The sequence below is a fragment of the Sceloporus undulatus genome, chromosome 1, assembly GCF_019175285.1.
Source record: "Sceloporus undulatus isolate JIND9_A2432 ecotype Alabama chromosome 1, SceUnd_v1.1, whole genome shotgun sequence".
Classification (NCBI taxonomy): Eukaryota; Metazoa; Chordata; class Lepidosauria; order Squamata; family Phrynosomatidae; genus Sceloporus; species Sceloporus undulatus.
This window is the reverse complement of record NC_056522.1, coordinates 340,136,915-340,160,485: the sequence shown is the minus strand read 5'-3', so window position 1 is coordinate 340,160,485 and position 23,571 is coordinate 340,136,915. Positions and strand designations below refer to the sequence as shown.

General features: G+C 42.8%; 1 protein-coding gene across 9 annotated transcripts in view; it reads right to left on the bottom strand.

Annotated features, from left to right (window-relative positions):
- Positions 1 to 347: 347 nt before the first annotated feature.
- TTLL5 (tubulin tyrosine ligase like 5) overlaps positions 348 to 23,571 on the bottom strand; it is a 273,548-nt gene continuing 250,324 nt past the window's right edge. For 8 of the 9 annotated variants that reach the window (XM_042473064.1, XM_042473053.1, XM_042473043.1 and 5 more), the window contains 2 exons: positions 20,062 to 20,146; positions 14,358 to 14,415 (listed from right to left, as the gene is read on the bottom strand). In XM_042473064.1, the coding sequence (XP_042328998.1) occupies positions 14,374 to 14,415; positions 20,062 to 20,146 (127 nt within the window). In that variant the 3' untranslated portion in view covers positions 14,358 to 14,373. Of the gene's footprint in view, positions 952 to 14,357; positions 14,416 to 20,060; positions 20,147 to 23,571 lie in introns of those variants that run through there. The other variant, XM_042473080.1, reaches the window with a different exon arrangement.

Genomic DNA, 23,571 nt, shown 5'->3' with positions numbered 1-23,571 from the left:
CAGTGAGAAAGTATAATTTTTGTTTATTTTGCAAGTCACCCTCGCTAAGCTTAACTTACCTCCCAGGACAAATAAGTAAAAAGCATTTAGAATACTAAATGGTGCTACAGAAACGTTAAATAATGAAGTAAACAGTATCTATGCTCACACTGCTAATCTGAAGTGACAGAACCCAATTGCTGGAATTTTGGAAACTCAGCTCCTTTAGAACAGCAAGTTATTAAATGTAAATAAATGTGAGGAAAAAACAGCATAACACATGGGGGGGGGGGGAAGAGAGTTTCCCGCTCAAATAAAATTAAACGCCAACTGATTGGAAGAATGTTACTCAGTATAATAAATGTAAATTATAAGCTAAACAAACAAAATGAATGACTTTATTCAGACTGAGCATTTCTATGGCTTCCAGCCAAAATTCAAGATATCAGCCAGTACAAGTGTCTATAGTCAGTCAGTGTTTCAACCTTTCACATCAACTTGTGGCCATACAGTATGAACTTTGCTCAGGATATGATAATGAATCTTGATTGTTAAGGTGAACTGGAATGACTGAGTGGCTGGATAAACATGGGCCTTGGGAGACATAATGCAGACAACAACTGAGAACTTTGGTCTTCGACAAGTCATAACCACAGTCTGATGGCTATCTAATGGAAGATGTGAAACAATGCAAAGGAAGCCCTGAGGCGTGAGCAGCAAAAACTCAAAGCAAGTAGAAAGGCTCAAGTCTGCACTCCAATACTGCTTCCTCTTAACATTGGTTGTTTTCCTTTCCTTGGGGAAAATTCTAGAGTACGCAACAGATCTTGCTGTAAATCTGGGTGTTGTCAGGAGTGTAGAATGATGAACAGTCATCCCTGCTTCATTTTCTCCTTGCATGTTCAAGCACTGAACTGGTTGTTCACTCATTAGCCATAATCCATCACTTCAAAAAGTAAGTTGCCACAGGAGCTGAAAAAAGACACAATAAAATATGGTGAATGGTTTTAGAGAAGTGTGCACTGCCTATAGAATGCAGGACTTTCCCTCCATGTAAACTGCAAAATAAGTATGAATGATCCTAGAGGGCTTTAACTGTAGGTGTAAGAGAAATCATTCAAGAGATTTTGATTCTTGTAATCTACACCCTGCTAGTCTATACAACAGAAACCAAAGTGTGCACAATCGTATGCCTACATTTCCATGGTGAATAGTCATATTTTAGGGAAATGGGTGCCAGCTGTTCTCTAGGATGCTCACGGTGCTGCAAGTTGGACACCACAGTGACCAACAGGCAGTGTAGGAAGTGAATGTCTGGACATGTACTAGAGGAGGAATAATACATTAAAACCAGATGTTCCTTCCAATATTGTGACTACTGCTGTAGCTCTGCTTCTCAATCTATACTCCATCACGGCATCAAATAGCTACGTTGCTGGGAAAAGTCTATTCTGTTTTCTTTTTTTGATCTCATATTTGCAGATTAATTGTTCTGTTCTCTGCCTTCTTCAAGAACTTAAGACAGATTTGGGGATGCCTTCATATTGTTTCCACTGTTCTTCATTTTCAACAATAACATAACATTTTTTTCATTATCATCGTCTTTCAACACAACACCAAAATTCTTAGCAACATAATCAAATTTGAATTAGATGATACACATTCCATGGACAAATATATTTAGAAAATTAATTTGCCAAAATCAATTTGAGTTTTGCTTTGTGCTGAGAGGAGTTGTTAGCTGCTGAGAGGAGTGTTAAAAATATTAGCAATACAATATTAGTAAAAATATTAGTCAAAGTGCATTCTTTTATTTCATTTTTATATCACTAGTACATAAAATGTGTGCAATTTGTATATGCTAAAGAGTGCTGTAGAAAGAAAGAAAGAAAGAAAGAGGGACTCGGTAGACTGACCAGTCCACATTACAGTAATTTTACCTGGACTGGTTAACAAAAAGTTGCTGAAAGAACTTAAGGCACTTTCAAGACCTAGAAGACCACTTTGTACATTACAAGTTTTGTTGTCCCCCTAACCAACCATTTTGTTAAAATATCACCAGTATCTACATACAAGTCAAGCACAGGTATGTCAAATCATTTCCAGATGTTCAGATTATGCCTTATTCATGAATGGACAAAGGTACACCTCCCTCCCCCCCTTTTGCCACATACAGTACTGATATTTTGATTGTATGAGCTAACTGTTGGAAACATTACCATGTACAAAAACATTTTCTGGGTGACTCACTATTTCAGCTTCATTTTGTTTTCTCTAGTGCTATATGGATTACTAGCTGCTTCTCAAGACCAATTCAAGATATTGGTGTTAATCAAGAGAAGCCTTCCACAGCCTAGTCCTGCTGCATCTAAGCATATTCTTGTCTCCACTGATGTAAATAGATGGGCAGCAATGATGGGTGGATGCATGTTGGCCTTTACTTAGATCCCTTCAGTGGGAGAGGAATCCCAAATTCACTGCCTGATGAGATCTACCTCCAGCTTTCCCTATAAAGTTTAAGGGGGGAAAATGAAATCTTTCCATTCATCCTTAATAGATTAAGTATGTTATAGATTTCTCAAAAATACCAATTATAAGTGTTTCCAACCACAACTCTACACTAAAAGGATTAGCTGTAATATCACTAGCCTTTCTGATTGGAGATTTTGAAAGGTAAGAAAGAGAAAGTTAAAACAGATCATTTCATGTTTCCTCCAAGATGTTCCCTTTACTAAGTCACCCCTCTGTTTTTACAGGGGATCTGATCCAGACCCTGCCACAAAAATGAAAAATTGCCAATATTCAACCCCCGTGGGTGCGTGCCATGGATGCGCCCCCATTTTGTCCCCCTCTGTTTGCTGCCCACAAATGGACAAGGAATGCAGATTCCAAGTCTGCAAAAAAGGAGGGGTGGCTGTATTTATAAATGCAAAACAAAAATATTGTGAGACAGGAAATACTAAGGAATTTCCAAGACTTTTGAGTCAGTTTTCAATGTAAAACTGCCATTTTTCCCACCTGAGAAAATAAAATAAAATATAATTAGGGAATCTTTCTGTGTGCCACCACTGTAGTGCATTGGTATCAATTTCATAATAAATACAACTGAAATAAGAAAACAAATCAATGCGTACATTTTGTATCAAACACGGATTTGATTGAGTATACAATTGTTGTTGGGAAATACAGGAGTATTGGCATCTCTCCACCTTCTTCCTAAGAGAATATCATTTTGGCATTTTAGAGTATGATGGGTCTAAGAGAACTGAGAAAACTAGTTATGATAGAGAATCATACCAAAAGGTAGGCCTTTAAAGTCAGGAATGTGCACTTCAAGTCCTGCCTTCTAAGCAGTCTTTCTCCTGCAGATCTAGAGAGCTTATGATGCTTGGCTCCAATTCCCATCTGGCCCAACCAGTCCGGCCAATGGGAGAGTACAATGACCTCCTCTTACACACTATAGTCTCTAGCACTGCCCAGAAAGCCTCTCCTGAGGATCAAGTGATCCAAAGGGAAGGCCCAGGCACAGCCGAGGAGGTGGAAGTAGCTCAGTGCTGGAAGACATCTTCTGTGAGCAAAGCCTTTCAGAAAGCAAAGGCGGTGACAGTAAGAATCTTCTTGCATATGGATTCATTCTTCTAGCATTGAGTACTGGATGCAACATCATCACACATAAAAAAGACACCAGTAATTAACCTGACACTTTCAGAAACCAACCCTAATAATCATGAACAAGGATACACCATTAATAAAACAGGAAAGTGGAGCTGCCAATAGAGATGCAGCACAGATGGCTCCTATTCAGTACGGCACATACTCCTCCATGACATTCCCATCTTCCTCTCTTTTTTCTCATCCAAAAAAGGGTGGGTATCTTCCTTGTGATGATATTGCTGACAAAGGGTTGCGAGGCAAAACCTGCACCTTAAACCTTTAACTGCATGCACTGTACCACTGCCTGCCCCTCTGCCACAATGAGAAGCTTTTGCTCACAAACAAGACCAGTCTTTCCCAGACTTATAAAGCTACTTTTGCTTCCTTTTATCTGTCCTGAAATACTCATGATTTAGCTTCAAGGCACAATCCCAAGTTATTATGAGGAATACTAAAGTCAGTTCTCCCTATCTGCTTTCTACATAACACACATAAATTTATATATCTTTATGGTACATCTCTATACATGCTTACTAGTCTTTTCTCTAAGCAGAAGACCTCCAAATCCTCAAGAGGGATTTCTCTTTAGCTCTTTATCAAACTACTATTGGATAATTCTTTTAAACTTCTACTGCTGAAATTAATGAAACCATCTACTCACCTTCTCTTATAGGTATTTCCACATGACAATGGAATAGGGTATCTCTTTTCCTAGTTAAGTGGATAAGAATTTGGTTAAAACTTATCCATTTTTTTTCTTGAAATCTGACAAAGGATATTCCTACTCATCCTCTGTCCCTGGTCTTTAACATGGCACAGGTTGTACTCGTTATTCCAAAACCATTTTCTGCACTATTATGAGTTGTTCTGTTTCAAAATTAGGATGTTTCCCCACTACTAATATTTTAAAATCTAAACCTAAATAGAGTGAACAGGTATTATAATAGGGTACACTGAACATATGTGGACCATATATGCATGGTCACTCAAATAATTAGTAGAATCTAGGCCATTACTTGCCACACTTTGCTAAACAGGAGCAAGAAAGGCTTGAGCCCCTCCATCTTGCATTATTCCTTTCCATGTATGTAAAGTTGCACATTGGAAGAGAAATCCTTGTGTTCCATGCAAACAAGATCCCTGATTCAACAGAGAGGGCTTCTGTCTACCTGTGTTTAGCCTAGGCAACACTCAGACCTGGGAGAGGACTGCCCAAAGTAAGTAGCTGCTTTTGGTAAGAAGGCTGTCATGCACGCCCAGGACCTAAATTCAATGTGATAATCTACACACATTACATGGGAAAAGATGACAGAATTCAAGACAACATGACTCCAGATTCCAGAAGTTTAATGTCTGAAAACTCCCTCATGCAAAAGAATCCCTGCAGGCAGTAAAAAGAGGAATACTGAGTTTTATCACCTCAATGTATTCTCAACTCAGAGAGCTGGTCTGAGACATTACTCTTTCTCTTCTACCTCAGGGTTTCATGTGTGCTTCCTATACATGAAAAATTGCTCTGCAGGCTTGGCCTGCCCTCTTTGTAGCATGCAATCAGCAGATAACAGGAAACATCTTCTTCCTCTCATAAAACAAAAAGATTGACCCAAGGTTTTAGGGGCATACTATTCTCATAAACTGAGTGTTAAGTATCTATCCACTCCTCATATGAAATAAGCACTGCCTTTCAGATGTAATGCAGGGGTGGATGTACATTTTGACATTATGTACTTAATATTCTCTAAGAAGGGCTTTGGAGGAGTACCACTTCCAGAAAGCAGCTTTAAATGTTGTTAGTATTGTGTCAGTTTCCACTGAAAAGATTAAGAGGTGCAACTACAAAAACTGTACATGCTATAGTAACTAGCATACTAAGGAGATCTAAAAGGTGCAACTAAAATGAACTTTGATACTCTTCCGCACCCCATTCCATTATGATTAAAATCTTCCCTGCTGCCATTTTGCTAGAAAAGGGGGTTCTGTTGGTGCCTCATAACCTTTCTGTTCATATTTCCCCCTTTTTACATCCACATATGTATGCATATATGCCAACTGAGGAAAAACATGTCCTACATGTGATGAAGTGCATTCTTGGTCATAATAAATCTGTTAGTATTTAAGGCCCTACAACACCGTTGTTGCAATTATCATGCATACAGATGTTTAATCTATGACTGCCATTTGTAAACTTCACAAGTACCACATTTGTAGCATCTACTGACGTGGTAAAATGCGATGAGAAACCAAAGGAATCATGAACATCACACAGCAAGTAGATGTTGTATATGTAGTTTCCCTTAAACTTATATGGATGCTGAAGAGAATCATGGTTTTATGTACTTTATTAAAATATTTATATCCTGGCCTACTGTATATCATGTCACTTCAGGATAGGATACAATAAAATCCAATAAATCAATTGGAAATAATTGAAAACACTAAGAGCTAAATTTACTGTATAAACTCATGTATAAGTCTAGAGAACGATTTTACCAGTTAAACACAAGACAACGTAAAGCCAGTTAAAACCACTTGTGTTAAAACCACACACATGCACAGATTTGGATGAAATCAATTCAGCCCCAAGGGACCGTGTTTTTTGCTTGGTGATGGAAATAAACCCATGTTGGCACCAATCAGGCCTCCACAAGGAGAGTATTCCTCAACTGTGGTGCCACAATAGGGAAAGGCCTCTCCCACAAAATATCACTTCCACTGGTAGGATACAGAGGCACTCTTTCAAGTGTTGAGGTACCTTTTGGGGCTTTGAATATGTAACTTAATATGAGATCATTTCAGTCCTTTTATTGTATAATCATACATTTTAAGGGTTTTTTTCCCCAGTTACAGGGCCTCACTACAAAATTAAGGAACTCACATGATTATGCCCTGTGTACTGTCTTGTACAGTGTATCAACAGCACAATAAATAGGTGGAGAGTGTGCAAGTTGTACAATTCAGGTGGTTTAAAAAAGTAATTAAAAGTAACTGCGAGGCTTTTGAGAAACAGAAAAGTAATGCATCATTTTTAAAAGAACTGTAAATACTGCAAAATTGAAATATTGAACTACTCTGAGTGGAGCTAGAAATGCAACTAATTATCTTTCTGAAGTTACTCTTCAAGATGTTAGTGCACACATGTGCTATTAAACTCCAAACATACTACATACATGCAGACTTCCAGATCCTTCAGCTATCAGTGGCGCATAAGCTAAGCTTCTAGGGAGAGCACTGGAGGAGAGAAGAAGTTTGAGGTGAAGGTTTCTGAAGCCAATGGGTTTACAAAGAAATTCGGAAACAGATGGAAACCAAACACCCAGGGGAAATATAAGAGCAGGTGTTGACTATTCAATACATTGTCATGCTTCCTTCCATATTCCTGAAATACTGAGATCATATTTCTTGCTAATCCCCTTCTCAAGACTAAAAGGCTATATGAACATCAACTGCAACAACTGATCAGGATTTGGGTTATACTGGAGAACAAATTATTTGCAAGATGAGGTGGACTACAACTGGTGTTTCAAGCAGCACAGTGAAGACTTCAAATGCCTTCAAAAGATCACTGTAAACCAGTTGCCATAATCATGATTTTATTTCTGTGCTGGGGCTAAGGAGGCATGTTCACAACATGTAACTTCCTTGTGCAATGAGGTATTTCGCACTCAGGCAGCCAAACCAAACTAAGGCTGAAGTCGCTCAAGGTATCATTTGAAATGATGTTTCAAACAAAAGGCAACTTACACAGTCACATATAGCATGCAAGTGACAGGCAGGAGAAACGAACGTTGGGTACTTACCGTGACATGTTCATTTCCAGCAGACGAGGGTCCTGGCATCCTGAAACCTGGGTTATGCACCTCCCATTAGCTCCTGTAGGCAGGGACAAAAGAAAGACCCCCTATATAGGGAGGGGCTAACCCCCCTGGGCCTCAGTCAATAACAAGCCAAGCGAATAGCAAATAAACCAAGAACTGGACCTTTATTGGTAACAAAAACAGCAACAATAACTATAAACTTTAAAGGCCATCTCCTGGGGAGCCAGGCCTCATAAAGAAATCAAACAACCAGCAAACAGAAAACTTTTGCAGAGACACCCAACAGGCTGAGCTGGAACACATGTGGCACCCCGGATGGGCAGGATGCCAGGACCCTCGTCTGCTGGAAATGAACATGTCACGGTAAGTACCCAACATTCGTTTTCCCAGCAGAGAGGGTCCAGACTTCCTGAAACCTGGGATTTACCAAAGTCCTCTCAAGTAGGGAGGGGAGGTGCCTAACTAGAACCTGCAGACTCAACCACCACCTGCTGGAGGACTCTCCTTCCGAAGGCCGCCTCGGCAGATTGGAACACATCTAGCTTATAGTGCCTAATGAAGGTGGAGGGGGACTTCCATGTCGCCACCCTGCAAATCTCGGCTAGAGAGGCATTAGTGATCAGGGCCGCCGATGTAGACACACTCCTCGTAGAGTGGGCCAACACTCCCTCAGAAGTGAGGTCCAGGACTCGATAGCCCTCCTCAATACATGTCCTGATCCATCTACTCAGGGTAGAGGCCAACACCTTACGCCCAAGGACCCCTGGTGAAAGGAAACAAACAAGGCCTCAGAAGATCTAAACGCAGCAGTTCTCTTGATGTAGACCTTCAGAGCCCTATGCACATCCAAAGTGTGCCAGATTTTCTCCAAGTCCTTTTGGGGATTGGGCAGAAAGAAGGCAAAAGCATGTCCTGGGAGACATGAAATGACGAATTGACCTTTGGCAGAAAGGTAGGATCTGGTCTGAGGCACACCGAATCTGGTCTGAAAATGCACAAGTCCTTACGGATTGACAGAGCTCCCAGCTCTGACACCTGCCTGGCAGATGTTATGGTTGTAAGGAAGATGACCTTAAGGGTAAGGTGCTTCAAGGAAGCCTCCCGGATAGGCTCGAACGGTCCCACTGTCAGGGCCTTTAGGACCGTGTGAAGATCCCAAGTTGGGAAGCGATATTTGGTGGGGCGCCCTGTTGGAGATGCCTCTCAACAGCCTCCTAATGTGAGGGTGAGAAGCCATAGCTGCAGCCCTTCTATGAGGCAACACTGAGGTGATGGCGGCCACCTGCCTCCTGACTGTGTTGGGCCTGAGACCCTTCTTAATGCCGTGCTGAAGGAACTGAAGCAGGTCTGGAACTGAGAAGGTGAGGCAATTAATGCGCTTCAGCTTGCACCACCTCTTAAAGGATCTAAAGGTGACTTCATAGATGCGGTTGGTCGAGGGACGTCTCGAAGCCAGGATGGAGTCTATGACTTCTGATGAATATCCACATTGCCACAACATGTCACGTTCAGCCTCCAGGCGTGAAGGTTCAGCCACTCTGGTTGGGGTGAAGAATCTGGCCCTGGCTCAGGAGATCCCGGCGGTGAGGTAGGGCCATGGAGGCTGACGCCATGGTCAGGATCTCAAAGAACCACGCCCGCCTGGGCCATGCTGGCGCCACCAGAATCAGGTCGATCCTGTCTCTGTGGATCTTGGCCACCAGCCTGTACAGAAGTGCCAGCGGGGGCAAGGCATAAACCAAGGTCCTTGGCCATTCAAGGTTGAGAGCATCGACTGCCTCAGCCCCCTCCATTAGGAACTGAGAGACAAACCTGGGCAGCTTGGTGTTTACTGGGGAGGCGAACATGTCCACCAGTGGCTAGCCAAGACGCTGAGTTATCTGGTGGAATACCTCCGGGTGGAGAGCCCATTCGCCCTGGTCGATGTCCGACCTGCTCAACCAGTCCACGACTGTGTTGAGGTCTCCCTGAAGATGCTCTGCTTCGATGGCGATGAAGTTTGCCTCTGCCCATTGGAACAGCAACAGAGACTCATCCATCAGTGCTCTTGATTTTGTTCCACCTTCGCGGTTGATGTGTGCCTTGGCTGTTACATTGTCCGTTCTGATCAGCACCGCTCTACTGACGACCAACTTGCAGAATGACAGGAGAGCTAGCCTGACTGCCCTGAGCTCCAGCCAATTGATGCTCCTGGCCTGTTCCCCGGGCGACCATCTCCCCTGAGCCACCATCTGACCACAATGAGCTCCCCAGCCTCTCAAGCTCGTGTCGGTCATTATCTGGATCTTCTCTTGACTCCAGATCAGACGTTCCCTGCGGACCGCAGGTGATAGTCACCACTGAAGGGATTCGAGCACCCGTGGTGTCATAGAAATCTTGAGATTGGACTTTGTCGCGATAGCCTCTTGATGAGGAAGGAGCAACCACTGGAGAGGTCTCGAGTGGAGTCTGGCCCATGGAACGCAATCCCTCACTGCTACCATGAGGCCCTGGAGATGCGCCAGGAGGGGAATGCCGGCCCTGGGCTGGGTCAGGATCTGGTTGACTGCCTTGACGATGGCTTGGATCCTCTCTGGCGTTAGAGATATTAGTCCCCTCTCTGTGTCAATGCACACCCCGAGGTGTTGGATCTGACGGGCTGGTCTGATGGAGCTCTTGCCCATGTTGACCATAAAGCCATGTTGTTCTAGGGAGAAGAGGATCTGCCGAACGTTTGACTGCCCCTGGGGAAGCGAGGGCGATCGACTCAACAGGTAGTCCAGGTATGGATAGACATGGAGGCCCCTTGCCCTCCAGTGCGACACTAGCGCCACCAGGACCTTCGTGAACACCCTCGGGGCCAAAGACAAGCCGAAGGGAAGCGCCCTGTACTGGTAGTGGCGGTTGTTGTAGGCAAACCTCAGGTAGCGCCGGGACTCGGGATGGACCGGGATATGAAAATAAGCGTCACGCAAGTCCAAAGAGGTGAGAAAGTCTCTGGGCTGAATGGCCTCCAACATGGATTTGAGAGTCTCCATCCGAAACTTCCTGACGGAAATGCAGGTGTTGACCATCCTTAAATTTAAAATAGTTCTCCAGGCTCCGTTCTTCTTTGGGACCAAGAAGAAAGTGGAGTAGCAGCCCCTGCGCTGCTGGGAGGGCGGAACCTCTTCTACGGCTCCCAAGTGGAACAAATCCCTGATAGCGTCCAGTAGGAGGTGATGTTTGGCTGAGTCCTTTGTTTTTGGAGATGGGATGAACCTTTCTTGAGGTTGGCGGTGAAATCCTATTCGGTATCCCGCCTTTAAGGTGTTCAGCACCCACTGGTCCTTGGTGGATTGTTCCCATACCGTGACAAAGTCTCTCAGCTGGCCCCACACTGGGGGTGCCCCGTCAAGACTGTTGCTGCTTGCGGCCTCCCCTGCCTCCTCCGGGCTGCCCTCTCTGCTGAAAAGGCGCACGGGGCTGTCTAGGCTGTTGTCTGGACTCTCCCCAGTGCTGGCCGAATGGTCTGGAGTCTCTGGCCTGGAAGGATGTGGAGGAGGAAGTGGGGGAGAAGGGTCTGGAGGAACGAAAAACTGTTTCCTTGATCTAGCCCTGACCCTACTCTCTGATTTCTTGCCCCCTGGTAAAGCTTTTTTCTTGTCCTTGTCTTCAACAAGAACCTGGTTGAGGGACTCGCCGAACAATTTGGTCCCAAAGAAGGGAGTGAAGGCCAAATTATGCTTTGATTTTCCATCCACGTTCCAGTTTTTAAGCCAGAGCTGGCGGCGGGCTGTGACCGCTGCCGCCTGGGCCCTGGCATAGTATTGAACTGCATCCAAAGTCCCATCTGGGTATAGGCTGCCACTAAGGCTATCTTGTTAAGGCCCTGTCTGAGATGAGGGCTTTGAAGGGGCACCTCCTGGAGTAGCTCCCTTGTCCGCAGGAGAGAGGCTCTAGCCACTATGGATGCTGCAGCCGCCGCCCGGATCACCACTGACATGGCCTTATGGGTCTTTTTTAGGGCTGATTCAGCTATTATGTCCTCCGGGATTTTGAGCGTGTCTTCTCCGTCTTTACAAAAAACAGTGGAGGACACCAGCATGGACACAGGGGCATCCACGATCGGGACCTGTAACCTCTCCATCACAGATGGAGGGAAGCTGTAAAGCTTCTTTAGTAAGCCAGGGAATGGCCCTGACGAGGCGGGCCTGTTCCATTCGGCCCTGATGACCTCCATGAGGTTAGCTGGGCAGGGCATCTCTGACAAGGTTGGGGTAGGGACCGGGAACAGCCCTTCCCCCACCCTGGGTAAATCACTATCTTGGAGGGGGGCTTGTCCTCCGAAGGGGGGGAATAGCGAGGGCCTTTAAGGTCTTCTTGAGAAGCCTCAGGAAGTCCTCGGCTCTGAACAGGCGCGCAGAGGCCGTGGGGGGCTCAGGCTCGTTGGCCTCGTCCTCCCCCGAAAGCTCCCCCTCCTCCAACTCACCTCTGCCCCCCGTCCCCTTCTAGGTCCGAGGTGGCCAGGTCCGCAGGAGAGGAGCGATGTTCGGAGCGCCTCCGCCTCTTAGGGGGGCGCTCCCCTCCGGCGTCTGCTTCGGAGTTGGAGAGTGATACCTCATCCTCTTCCCCGGGTCGCCAGTCTAGGGCTAGCCCTGAACGCCCTACCTGGGCAGGGAACAAATCCTTGTCCCTGCGGCCAAGCCGAGGGAGGGCAGAAGACTGGTCGCCCTTTGGATGGTGGTCTCCGTGGCCGCCACTAAGATGGCGGCCCGCATGGACCTCTCCAAGATGGCGGCCCCCGTGGTCCTCCTCAAGATGGCGGCCGGCGGTCTCGTGGCCAAGATGGCGGCCCCCATCCCGGTGACTAGCCTGGCATCCCTCAGCCCCAGAGGTGCTAGCGCTGTAGGCCTGAGCTGGGGCCGCCCTGGATGCAGCCTCCGCCGCGGTGCGGGTGGTCAGGGGCTCAATTTGCACCACCTCGAGGGCCGGCGCCAAGTGTGGCTGAAGCGCCCAGCCAGTCCCCAGTGCTGTGGGCCAGGCCTGGGAGCTCCCAAGGCCGGCGAAAGGTAGGAGGCGGGGGGGAAAGGGGGAGGCCCGCCCCCGGGTCTCTGCGCGAGCAGGCACTCTCCACAGCAGCGGAGGCTCCGCCATGGTCCCTGGCCTGCAGGGACTCGGCAGAGGGGAAGGCTGTGGTGGCCCCACCAGCCGAGTGCAAAGACACGAGGCCAGGAAGGCCTCCAGCCTGTCTCGCCTGGGAAACGTCCCCCAGCCCCAAAAAACTCGCCACCTTGCGAGGAAAAATAGCCCTGATGAAGTCGCTAAGCTCCCGGACTGCACTCACCTTGGCGTGTATGGCTGGTTCCAGGGCCTCTTCCATGCCTTGGGGACCTATGAAGCCCGGGCGGAAGGAGGGGGAGTCTCTCCTCTGGCTGGCCCTCTCCCTCTCCCTCTGTCGCTGGCTCTCACTGCTGCGCCAGCAGACGCAGAGCTGGGGAAGCCTGCACTTGGGGAGGCCCTTCACCCGTGCTCTTAGGGTCCTCTGCCATAGCCACCACCAAGAAGGGAAGGAAGGCAGGGAAGAAGGGGGGAGGGAGGCCAATGGAACATACGCTGACCACTTCGACAAAGGAAAAACGAATTTTGGCGAAGAAGTAAGTCCTGTTAGGAGCGTAGGCAGGAACAAGACTGAGGCCCAGGGGGGTTAGCCCTTCCCTATATAGGGGGCCGGTCTTTCTTTTGTCCCTGCCTACAGGAGCAAGGAAGGTGCATAACCCAGGTTTCAGGAGGTCAGACCCTCTCTGCTGGGAAATGGAAGTGAGGACTGGTATTAATGAGATTACTACTGGGAAGGGGGAAACTGGAAATGTACAGAAGGATTCTTGCTTGGGCTGATTCTTGGCTCAAGAACACTACAGACAATGAACATTACAGAAACAAAAGAAATGGAATAGGATTACGTTTCTTTTCACAAAATGATTAACTAGCTTCATACAAGTTGCAAAAGGTCTTACATTTATTGTGATACACTGCTCAATCATAAAGCGTTAATATAAGTTGATAGTTTCACTTAGTTTTTAGTTTACAGATGCACTCAGAAATGGATTAAATCAGAAATGCCAAATCAGTGAAAACATGGAGTATTGTTTATGAAGTGTGCAGTGAATACTTCTAATCTTAATCTGAATGCTCTTACTAAACCATTCATAGTGCCTTGCAGAATTCATTGAATTGATAGTTTTAGTTAGCTTTTAATTTAAGAGATGCACTCAAAACAGATTTAAATCAAAGAATGCCAATGCCAAATTAGTGAAGACAATGGATTGTTGTTTATTGTAATATAAAGTTCATGTGGTGACTATGTCAGCTCTTAACTTGCTCTTACTTAACCAATAAAGTTTTCATCAGATATAAATACAGATTTCCACCTATGCCTTCACAACTGTAGAATTCTAGCTATTGGTACATTCAGGATATGTTTGGCAATGTGAGACAGCCCCAGATGGCTACATATTATGCAACTTGTCTTCATCACTAGAGATCTGATAGTTCCCCAAAGAAATCATAATATAATATGCCATCATCCCCTTGACCAAAATTTGCAGACCTGACGTTCAGCTTTTTAAAAAACACAACATAGTGGGCTACACTGACTCCTTATTTCTTATTAGAATACACTCGCATCTGTATGTTAAGTACACACAGATATTTCAGACTCAACTAGCCTAACTTTTTAATACAAAGCCTTACTAATAAGATAATTTAATAAAAAAGCCCTTTTGTAGGAATGTGCTTCTTTTCTCTTTGTAGTTTCCTTTAACTGAGCTGGTAGAATTATAGAATACAGAAAGAAATGAGTGGGGACATGGAAGTGCCTACTCTACCTAAGCTGGCCCTCCTCCACGGGTCTTTTCCTTCTTTGCTCTACAACAGTTTCAATGGTTCGTGCCGTCCAGAAAAAGGTCTAGTTCTGGCAAATAATCTGGGGACCAGCTTCCAAAGGACCGGGAAAAGGGTGAAAAGTGGATTAGCCTGAGATAAGCCTCTTTATGTTTTGCAGGGAACTTTATTTATCACCTACCCATCCCAGGAAAGGAACAAGAATGCCATGAAAACCAAATGTCATGCCCACATGAAGCTTTGTACAATATTAACCCAACCCTCTAACATATGTTTCAGTGTCTTATCAACATGACATAGGAATTGAGTCACTGTGGAAGTATCTTGGCATTTATGCTTTTCAGAGGCACAAAAGAGCTGCGGATTGCACACAAAAAAAAACAACATAGAATGTGGAGTCAAAGATGTCAGCCACAGATGCTGGCGAAACAGAAGAACTCTTCTTAGAACATGGCCATATAGCCCAAACCCCACAAAAACTAAACATAGAATGGATTATCTGTCCATATTTACAAGGTGGAAATAATAATGCTACTCATACTCTTATGTTTTATTCTGGCCAAAAAGCTCAGCCAGTAAGACAGGTCAGCTTATTGACCTGGACACGTTTTGTGCAGTAGGAAAATAAAATTTGTACATAGGAAATATGTTTCTATGCAACTGGTAATATTGACCAGTCAGGAAAAAAGTTATTTCTTAAGCAAACAAACCAACCATAAATTAAAATTACTACTGTTACCTTTCAGTTTTTCCAACATAATATATTATTAAATAATATAGTTTGTGCCTACAAGCATTGCTAACTATGACAACTATCACGGGATTTTCTGGGACTGAGGGTGTGTGACTCACTCAAGGTCACCCAGTGGGTTTCATGGCTGAGAGTTGTAACCACACTCAAATCACTGCACCACAGTGGCTCTAATATATTATTGGGACCAATTAGGGTCTCAGCTTCTTGGTTATACAGGGATTCTCTGTCCAGCAATCCTAAAAGAAGGTGTCTGTGCCAGAAATAGGTATAGGCAAGAACAGAAAGTGATAATTTAATTTTAATTTTCCTATACATCCTGGGTCCATATGATCTGAAGGACTGTATCTCCCTTTAAATAAATAAAAACATTCTTGTGCAGTCAGGCCTCTACAAATTACAAGTGTTAGGTTTAAATGATGTGTCATTCAGATTTTTAATTTGTATAGAGTTTTTAACATATTTACATTTTAATGCAAACTATGTACCTTTTTAAATTATTAAATTTGTTTTTAAATTTTATATTTGTACACTTAAATGCTTTTATACTGTTTTTATATTGTTTTTTATTGTATTGTTTTAAATTTGCTATTCACCCCTTGGAGTCCCTATATTGAGAGAAAAGTGGGATATAAGTAACAGTAATAATAAAATAATAATAATAAATAATAATAATAATAATAATATTCAAAATGTTGGAGAGTGGAGAAAGCACCAGGTTCATTTTGCATATGTGGTGGCATTGTGACTTTGCTAAAAAAAATATTGGGCTCAAATTCATGAAAAAATTCAAAAAATATAGATTGTCAGGTTAAATTGGAAGTAAATTTTTTTTTGTTAAATGTGATTTCTGATTCTAAATAAAGATAAATTTGGCAAACTTTATTTTATATGATATCGGCGGCGAATCACCTTTGCTTCGCAGGGGAAAGGAGAACGACATCCACATGGGAAGACTGGTTGATGAAACTGATGAACTAGATGGAGATGGACCAACTTACTTGCAATTAAAGGAAATGATTAGGAAAAATGGAAGAAATGCTGGGAACCTTTAATAAATTTTGTTAAGTTTGAGAAGAAAACGATCAATTTTATTGGTAAAACTTGAGCAACAGAAATATGTAAAAATATGTTAGAAATTTGATTTAGATTTATAACAGAGTATTATAGTAAATGAAAGAGGAGAAATGAAGAGATCCAGGACATCAATCATGAAGCCAGGTGGAGAGCATGTGGATAAAAGTTAAAGGGGAGGAAACAACAAGGATATTATTGTGGGAGTCTACTACAGACCCCCAAGTCAGACTGAGGAATTGGATGATGCCCTTCTAGAAAGATGACACACACTCAGAAAGGAGAGATGTAGTAGTGATGGGCGACTTCAACATCCTGATATTTGCTGGAAGTCAAACTCAGCAAAATCCTCAAGGTCTAACAAATCCTCACTTGCCTGGAAGACAATTTCATGGTCCAAAGGTGGAAGAGGCAACAAGGGGGTCAGCTATTTAGATCTGATCCTAACCAACAAAGGAGACTTGGTTAATGGGGTGCAAGTAGTGGGATCATTAGGTGGAAGTGACCATGTTCTCCTGGAGTTTGTAATACAGTGGAAAGGAGAAGCCAGGACTAGTCAAACACGCATCCTAGACTTAGGAGAGCGGATTTCAGTAAACTTAGAGAAGTATTGAGGGTGATTCCATGGTCAGAAATACTAAAAGATAAAGGAGTCAGGACGGATGGGCTTTCTCCAAAGGGAGATACTGAAGGCACAATTTCAAACATTCCAGTGAGAAAGAAAAACGGGAGGTGTCTCAAGAAACCAGGATGGATGACTAAGGAACTTTCAACCGAGCTAAGTTTGAAACGGAACATGTATAAGAAATGGAAAAAGGGGAAATCACAAAAAGGAATTCAAAGAAATAGCAGGCATGTGTAGGGGTAAAGTCAGAAAAGCTAAAGCGCAGAATGAACTCAGGCTTGCTAGAGAGGTTAAAGACAACAAAAAGGGCTTTTTTGGATAGTCCGCAGCAAAGGAAGAAGAAGGAACGATAGGCCACTGCGTGGAGAAGATGGCAAAATGCTACAGAAGACAGAGAAAAGGCAGAATTACTCAACACCTTCTTTGCCTCAGTCTTCTCAGAAAAGGGAAAGGGTGCTCAACCTGAGGATAATGGAGCAGAGGAAAAATAGGGGAATCACACAGAAAAAGTAAAGAGATAGTAGAGGAACACATTGTTAATCTAAATGAATTAAGTCTCCCGGGACCAGATGAACTCCATCCAAGGTATTAAAAGAACTGGCAAATGTAATATCGGAGCCATTGGCAATAACTTTGAAAACTCCTGGAGAACAGGAGAGATCCCAGCAGACTGGCGGAGGGCAAATGTTGTCCCCATCTTCAAAAGGGGAAAAACAGGATCCCAATAATTATCATCCAGTTAGTCTGACATCGATACCAGGAAAGATTTTAGAGCAGATCATTAAACAGAGAGTCTGTGAACATCTAGATGGCAATTCCATAACGCAAAAAGTCAACATGGTTCAGAGAAACAGTCATGCCAGACAACCGATCTTTTTTTTTTTTTTTTTGATAAAATTACCAGCTTGGTAGATGAAGGGAATGCTGTGGAGTAGTATACTTGATTTCACTAAGGCCTTTGACAAGGTTTCCCATGACATTCTTGCAAAGAAGCTTGTAAAATGTGACTAGACAAGCCAACTGTTACATGGATTTGTAACTGGTTGACCGGCCGAACCCAAAGGGTGCCAACAATGGCTCCTTTTCATCTTGGAGAGAAGTGACCAGTGGGGTCCCACAGGGCTCTGTCCTGGGCCCAGTGCATCAACATCTTTATCATGACCTGGTAGACAGAATTGGGAGCATACTTATCAAATTTGCAGATGACACCAAATTAGGAGGAAAGCTAATACCCCAGAGGACAGGACAAGATTCAAAATGACCTGAATAGACTAGAAAGCTGGGCCACAGCTAACAAAATGAAATTCAAACAGAGAAATGTAAGGTATTGCACTTAGGGCGGAAAAAAAAATGCACAAATATAGATGGGGGACACCGGCTGAATGAAACACGTGTGAAAGGGATCTAGGAGTCCAAGTAGACCACAAGTTGAACATGACTCAACAGTGTGATGCGCAGCTAAAAAGGCCAATGCAATTTTAGGCTGCATCAATAAAAGTATAGGGTCTAGATCAAGAGAAGTAACAGTGCCACTCTATTCTGCTTTGGTCAGGCCCACCTAGAATATTGTGTCAGTTCTGGGCACCACAATTCAGAAAGAACATTGAGAAACTGGAGCGTGTCCAAAGGAGGGCGACAAAAATGGTGAAGGGTCTGGAAACCATGCCCTATGAGGAACGACTTAGGGAGCTGGGGATGTTTAGCCTGGAGAAAAGAAGGCTAAGAGGTGATATGATAGCCCTGTTTAAATATCTGAAGCGATGTCATATTGAGGAGGTAACAAGCTTGTTTTCTTCTGCTCCAGAGAACAGAACCCGGAACAATGGATGCAAGCTTCAGGAAAAGAGATTCCACCTCAACATTAGGAGGAACTTCCTGACAGTAAGGGCTGTTCGACTATGGAATGCACTCCCTCGGAGGGTGATAGAGTCTCCTTCCTTGGAGGTCTTTAAACAGAGGCTGGATGGCCATCTGTCAGGGATGCTTTGATTTGGATTTCCTGCATGGCAGGGGGTTGGACTGGATGGCCCTAGTGGTCTCTTCCAACTCTACGATTCTATTATTTATGTTAAACAGAAATTAAATGGCAAGTAGATAAATAAATAATAATAATGGATGTATTAATGTATATTGACTTGAATAATGCAGACTATTGGACACTTTAAGGAAATAATTGTATTGTCTACTTTATGTTTAATGTTGTATGTGTGATAGTATGTTATATGTTATGTATTTTATATTAATGTTTTTAACAATAAAATTTAATAATAATAATAATAATAATAATAATAATTTCTTCTCCTGTCTATCGCTTCCTATCTTCTCTCCCATTTGTTGTTGTAGAAATAAATTAGTTATCACAGCATTGCGAATCTTGCACTAGCAGTTGGGATGGATAATACTTCCCCCCAATTTCACACTTGTTATTATTTGCATAGCAATCCACACAATGCAGTCCTGATGTAGCCTCACATTCCAGAAGCAGGGGGAAATCAGGGCTTTTCTGCCTATCGCACATGTAAAAGTAACAACCAGAATCACTGTGACATGCTACACACACTGCTGACATAAGGGCAGATCCAGGAAAATGGATTCCCCAGTACATCCTCTCTGACTTCTTGTGCAGTATAAACACAAAAGCTTAGAATAATTCCTGCACAAGATTCCTGAACTCTTTGTTCCTTAACTTTGGCGCATTACAGACAGGCCAATGAGACGCCATCGTTACGCGCGAGGGGCAGCGCTTCTTGACATGCCTTGCCCCTCGCGCGTAACGAGTACGTCAAAATGGCGGCACCGCATACAGATGGGCGCCGCCATTTTGACGTTGTGCGCTGGAAGTGGCGCCGCGAGTGCGCGCCTCGTGCCTTGCAGCGCCACTTCCGGGGCGCAGGAAGAAGCGCCATTTTGGCGCTTCTTTCTTGCTGCGCCCGGGAACCGTGTGCTTTGGCTGCTCTGGTTCCCGAACGCAGCAACCGGTCTGTAATGCGCCAATATGAGCAAGTAGTATACTTTGCCTGTATAGATATGCTATTTTCCTTTTCAAAATTTCTAGAATGTGCTCTTAAAACATAGCAGAAAATGCCCTTCTTTAAATTGCCATGTATCCTGCTTGCTATTGGTATGCTGGGAAGCAACAAAGTCTTTCATCATAATTTTCCATGTTATATCAAGTTCACTGAGGTTTTTGCTGGAAAGTGATCTTGATCTTGTTCAGGCTAGATAAAATTGCAAAACATATGGCAAACAAAAAAGCAGTCTTTGATGAAAAATGTTGATCTCAGTACTCTAGTTATCTCACCTGTGGAGTTTGTAAGTGGCTCACAGGATGTAGCGCCATCAAGGGTATTCTGGAATACATTCAGTTGCCCTTCTGTGGAGGTTGCCCTGCCAGATAAAACAATGAATCAGAATCAGAAGATAGCACTGAATGTGGAAATCCCACATTTGGGAAGAAAAAATACATCTTTGAAGAGTAAAACAATTCTAGTGAGACAGGAGCATCAGTGATATTTTTAGACACATTACTTTTCTACCCAAGAAATGTACAGCAATTGGGAACTTAATAAACTGCTTTGAACCCAGTCTGATTACTTGATTAATTTAGCCATCTACAACAAGGTACATGTGAAGCCACCCAACAGACACAACTATTTTTCTCACAAGTGGAGAGCAGGCACATCATAGTAGTAGTACTGAAAGTGGTGGTCTACTGACTAATGCTAGTTCGTGAGCCAATGGGTGCGAGTCTGAAGAGTTTCACGGAAAGAAAGAAGTATTGTAGTGAATGGGGACAGATATGGTACCAATTTCTGGTGCATTTGGGGAGGAAATACCAGTCCCCCACATCAGGAAGCATAAGAAGCGCATGGCACAACCAGCGCTAGCACTAGGGCTTAGGAACACTACTGTTAATGCTAACATATTAATGAATTTTCAAAGAAATTCCATCCATTAATATTAAAATGTTAAGAGAAAATTACAACATTAATTTGCTACAGTGAATACTAATACATTTCTAACAATACACAACTAATCATGTATCTGAGAAAGTAGACCAAATCTACAAAAGATAATAAAATAACAACAACAACAACAATATTCTTTACCACTTCTCTTCAAGGTTTAAGGTGGGATATAACGTGTTAAAATACAAAACCCGATTAAAAATACATGTTAAAACACAATACCATAAGATCATTAAAATACACTCATAAGGGTTCATTTACAGATTTAAAAGTCATGATTTAAAATTGACTGGATAGGCCTGCTAGAAGAGATATGTCTTTAGTACTGTTTTAAATGCAGTCAGGGTTTTCAGCTATTGTATCTCTTCCAGCAGGTCATTCCACAGTCTGGGGGAGAAGACAAAAAAGTCCTCTGAGAAACCATAGCCAGTCTTGTCCTGGCCGGTTGGAGCAAAGATTTCCCAGAGGACTTGAGTGTACAGGACAGATTGTATGGGAGAAGGCAATCCTGTAGGTAACATGGACCCAATGCTACAACCTCTTTCACACAGTTTGCCTCAAAGATCCCTTTGCATACTGACATTTGAGACTAACCTATGTCTTTGAATATTACTAACAAGTTAGCTTTAAATTTAAAAACAATGAAAATTATTAAATGGAGCAAAACAAAACCAATCTTCCCCAACAGCTAAATTATATAAATTAAGTTACTGCAGAATATTGTTACTACAAAACAATGTTGCTGGTACTTGAAGACTGAAATAATAAATTTGAAAATGCAGCCAATTTTTTTTAAAAGAAATTAGGCTCAACAAATTAATTTTAATTAAATTACTTCCACTTTCTGACAAACAAAACACAAACAAATGACACAAGTGTAGTGCTAGGGGGAAAGGGGGAGAGATCCAAGGTCATAAGGAGGAGGATTTAAGATCCTTATGAATGCATATAATCCAGCATCTGGCATATAGGAATAGTTAGGCAGGTGCCTCTGAGAAGCCAACAAGTAGGATACAAAGACAAGAATTCCTCTGATTAGAAATCCTTCTCTATTTCTCCTTCAAACATGGGGTGGACTGGAAGAAGGAAGTGCGAGGAAAGGCACCCCATCATCTCTAGTTTTAGCCCTCGTGTGAACAGGCTGATTGGGCTAATGGTATCAGAAAACTCTAAGTACTGTATAAAAGCAACGGCCCCTTCAAATACTTTAAATATGTGAATACAAAAGGGCACAGAAAAAGGCCCAGACAGCCTTGCAACACTGAAATGGTCAGACATGACTTTAAGCAAGATGTAAATGTTTTTTAAAAAAATGTATATACAGTATATATAATATCAATATTGATTTATTAATGGCAGAAAAATAAGAGACTGGAAACAAAATATTCCAGCCCAGAAGTTTGGCAAGTGATATAGAATTGGAAAAATTGACATTTACCACACAGATTTAGGATACAAAAAGAACAGTCAGGGTAATTACTTTAAAATAATTACTTGGTTGTACATACCTTATACTATTTTGCAAAGTTAATGGGACCTTGATATATGTAATGTAGTAGATGACTTTTTAAAAGCAAATTATTTCAAAAACCAGACTTACAAGAAAGGGGCACAATTTACAAGTCAAATTCAAGTCCACCTATTCAGAAATAAAATTTTAAATTCAAAACTATCTTCCTTCTTATTTCAGAAAGTTACAATATGAACAAGCCCTAAAATATTTTGACAAAAGAAAAGCATCACATTTATGCTTACCACTGCATTCAGAATGAATAAAACTGCCTTCCCTCTCCTTTTTTTCTCTTTGCTTTCTAGGTCTTTTTTCAGCCTAATATGTTTATTATATATATAATGACTATCTCTGCACAGATGACTCAGATGTATTCCTCTATTCCTAACTCTCAGCCAGGACTAATATATCCAAATTCCATGTACTCTTAGAGGTTCTATTGGCAGCTAAACATATATTTTCCAAAGGATTTGCTGATCTTCCAGTTGATCACAGGTCACTGCCCTCTCTTTTGTGCTCTGACAGCTGCATTTCCCCTCATTTCTAGACTGTCTAATTTTCCTCTCTGTACCCCTGCATAGCCTCTTGCTTCCCCGCCCCCATCTCTTCCACTCTTCACTCACTTTCTCACTTGCCTAAATTTAAGATCATGCTCAGATCCCAAGACAAAGACTCCCTTCAAATAATATCAATTGTCTTCACCCAACACCTTAATTTTTACTGTCCAGGTAAGCTACAGCTACATATAGAATTATTAGTCTAGGACATATGCTCATTAAAATGTCAGTTTCTTTGTTCTGATCGTTTATACTGGGGATGAGATAAATGGAGACTATGAACAGTATGGACACTAGCATGCATACCTCATGCAAGATTTGATGGAGAATGACAGCAACTATGCAGAACTATGCAGTGTCAGCAATAATTTATTGTCTTTGTTGCATTGTATCATGTGTATCCAGCCAAGAAGTCAGAGATTTAAATCAGAGATTTTGTAATGCCTGCTCTGACAGGATGTTACAAGATGTAGAACTTTAAATGCTTTGAAGAAGAGTAGCAAAATGTAGGAAAGAAAAGATCTACCAGCATTTACTGTCTGTGAATGCTAAATGGAGACACCAGCTTCAGACCAAGTATACCACTGAATAATGCATATTAAACACAAATGGTCAAAGGCTACTGTCCCCTGTCCTATTGGTGGGCTTTCTAGATACACCTAATCTCCCAGTAAGAGAAAAATCCTTGGACCTTAAGCCTGATCCAGAAGGGCTTCTTATGACTGCATCAGGAGGATGCTTCCCAGTTCCTAAAACCAGAATTTCATTAAGCAGATG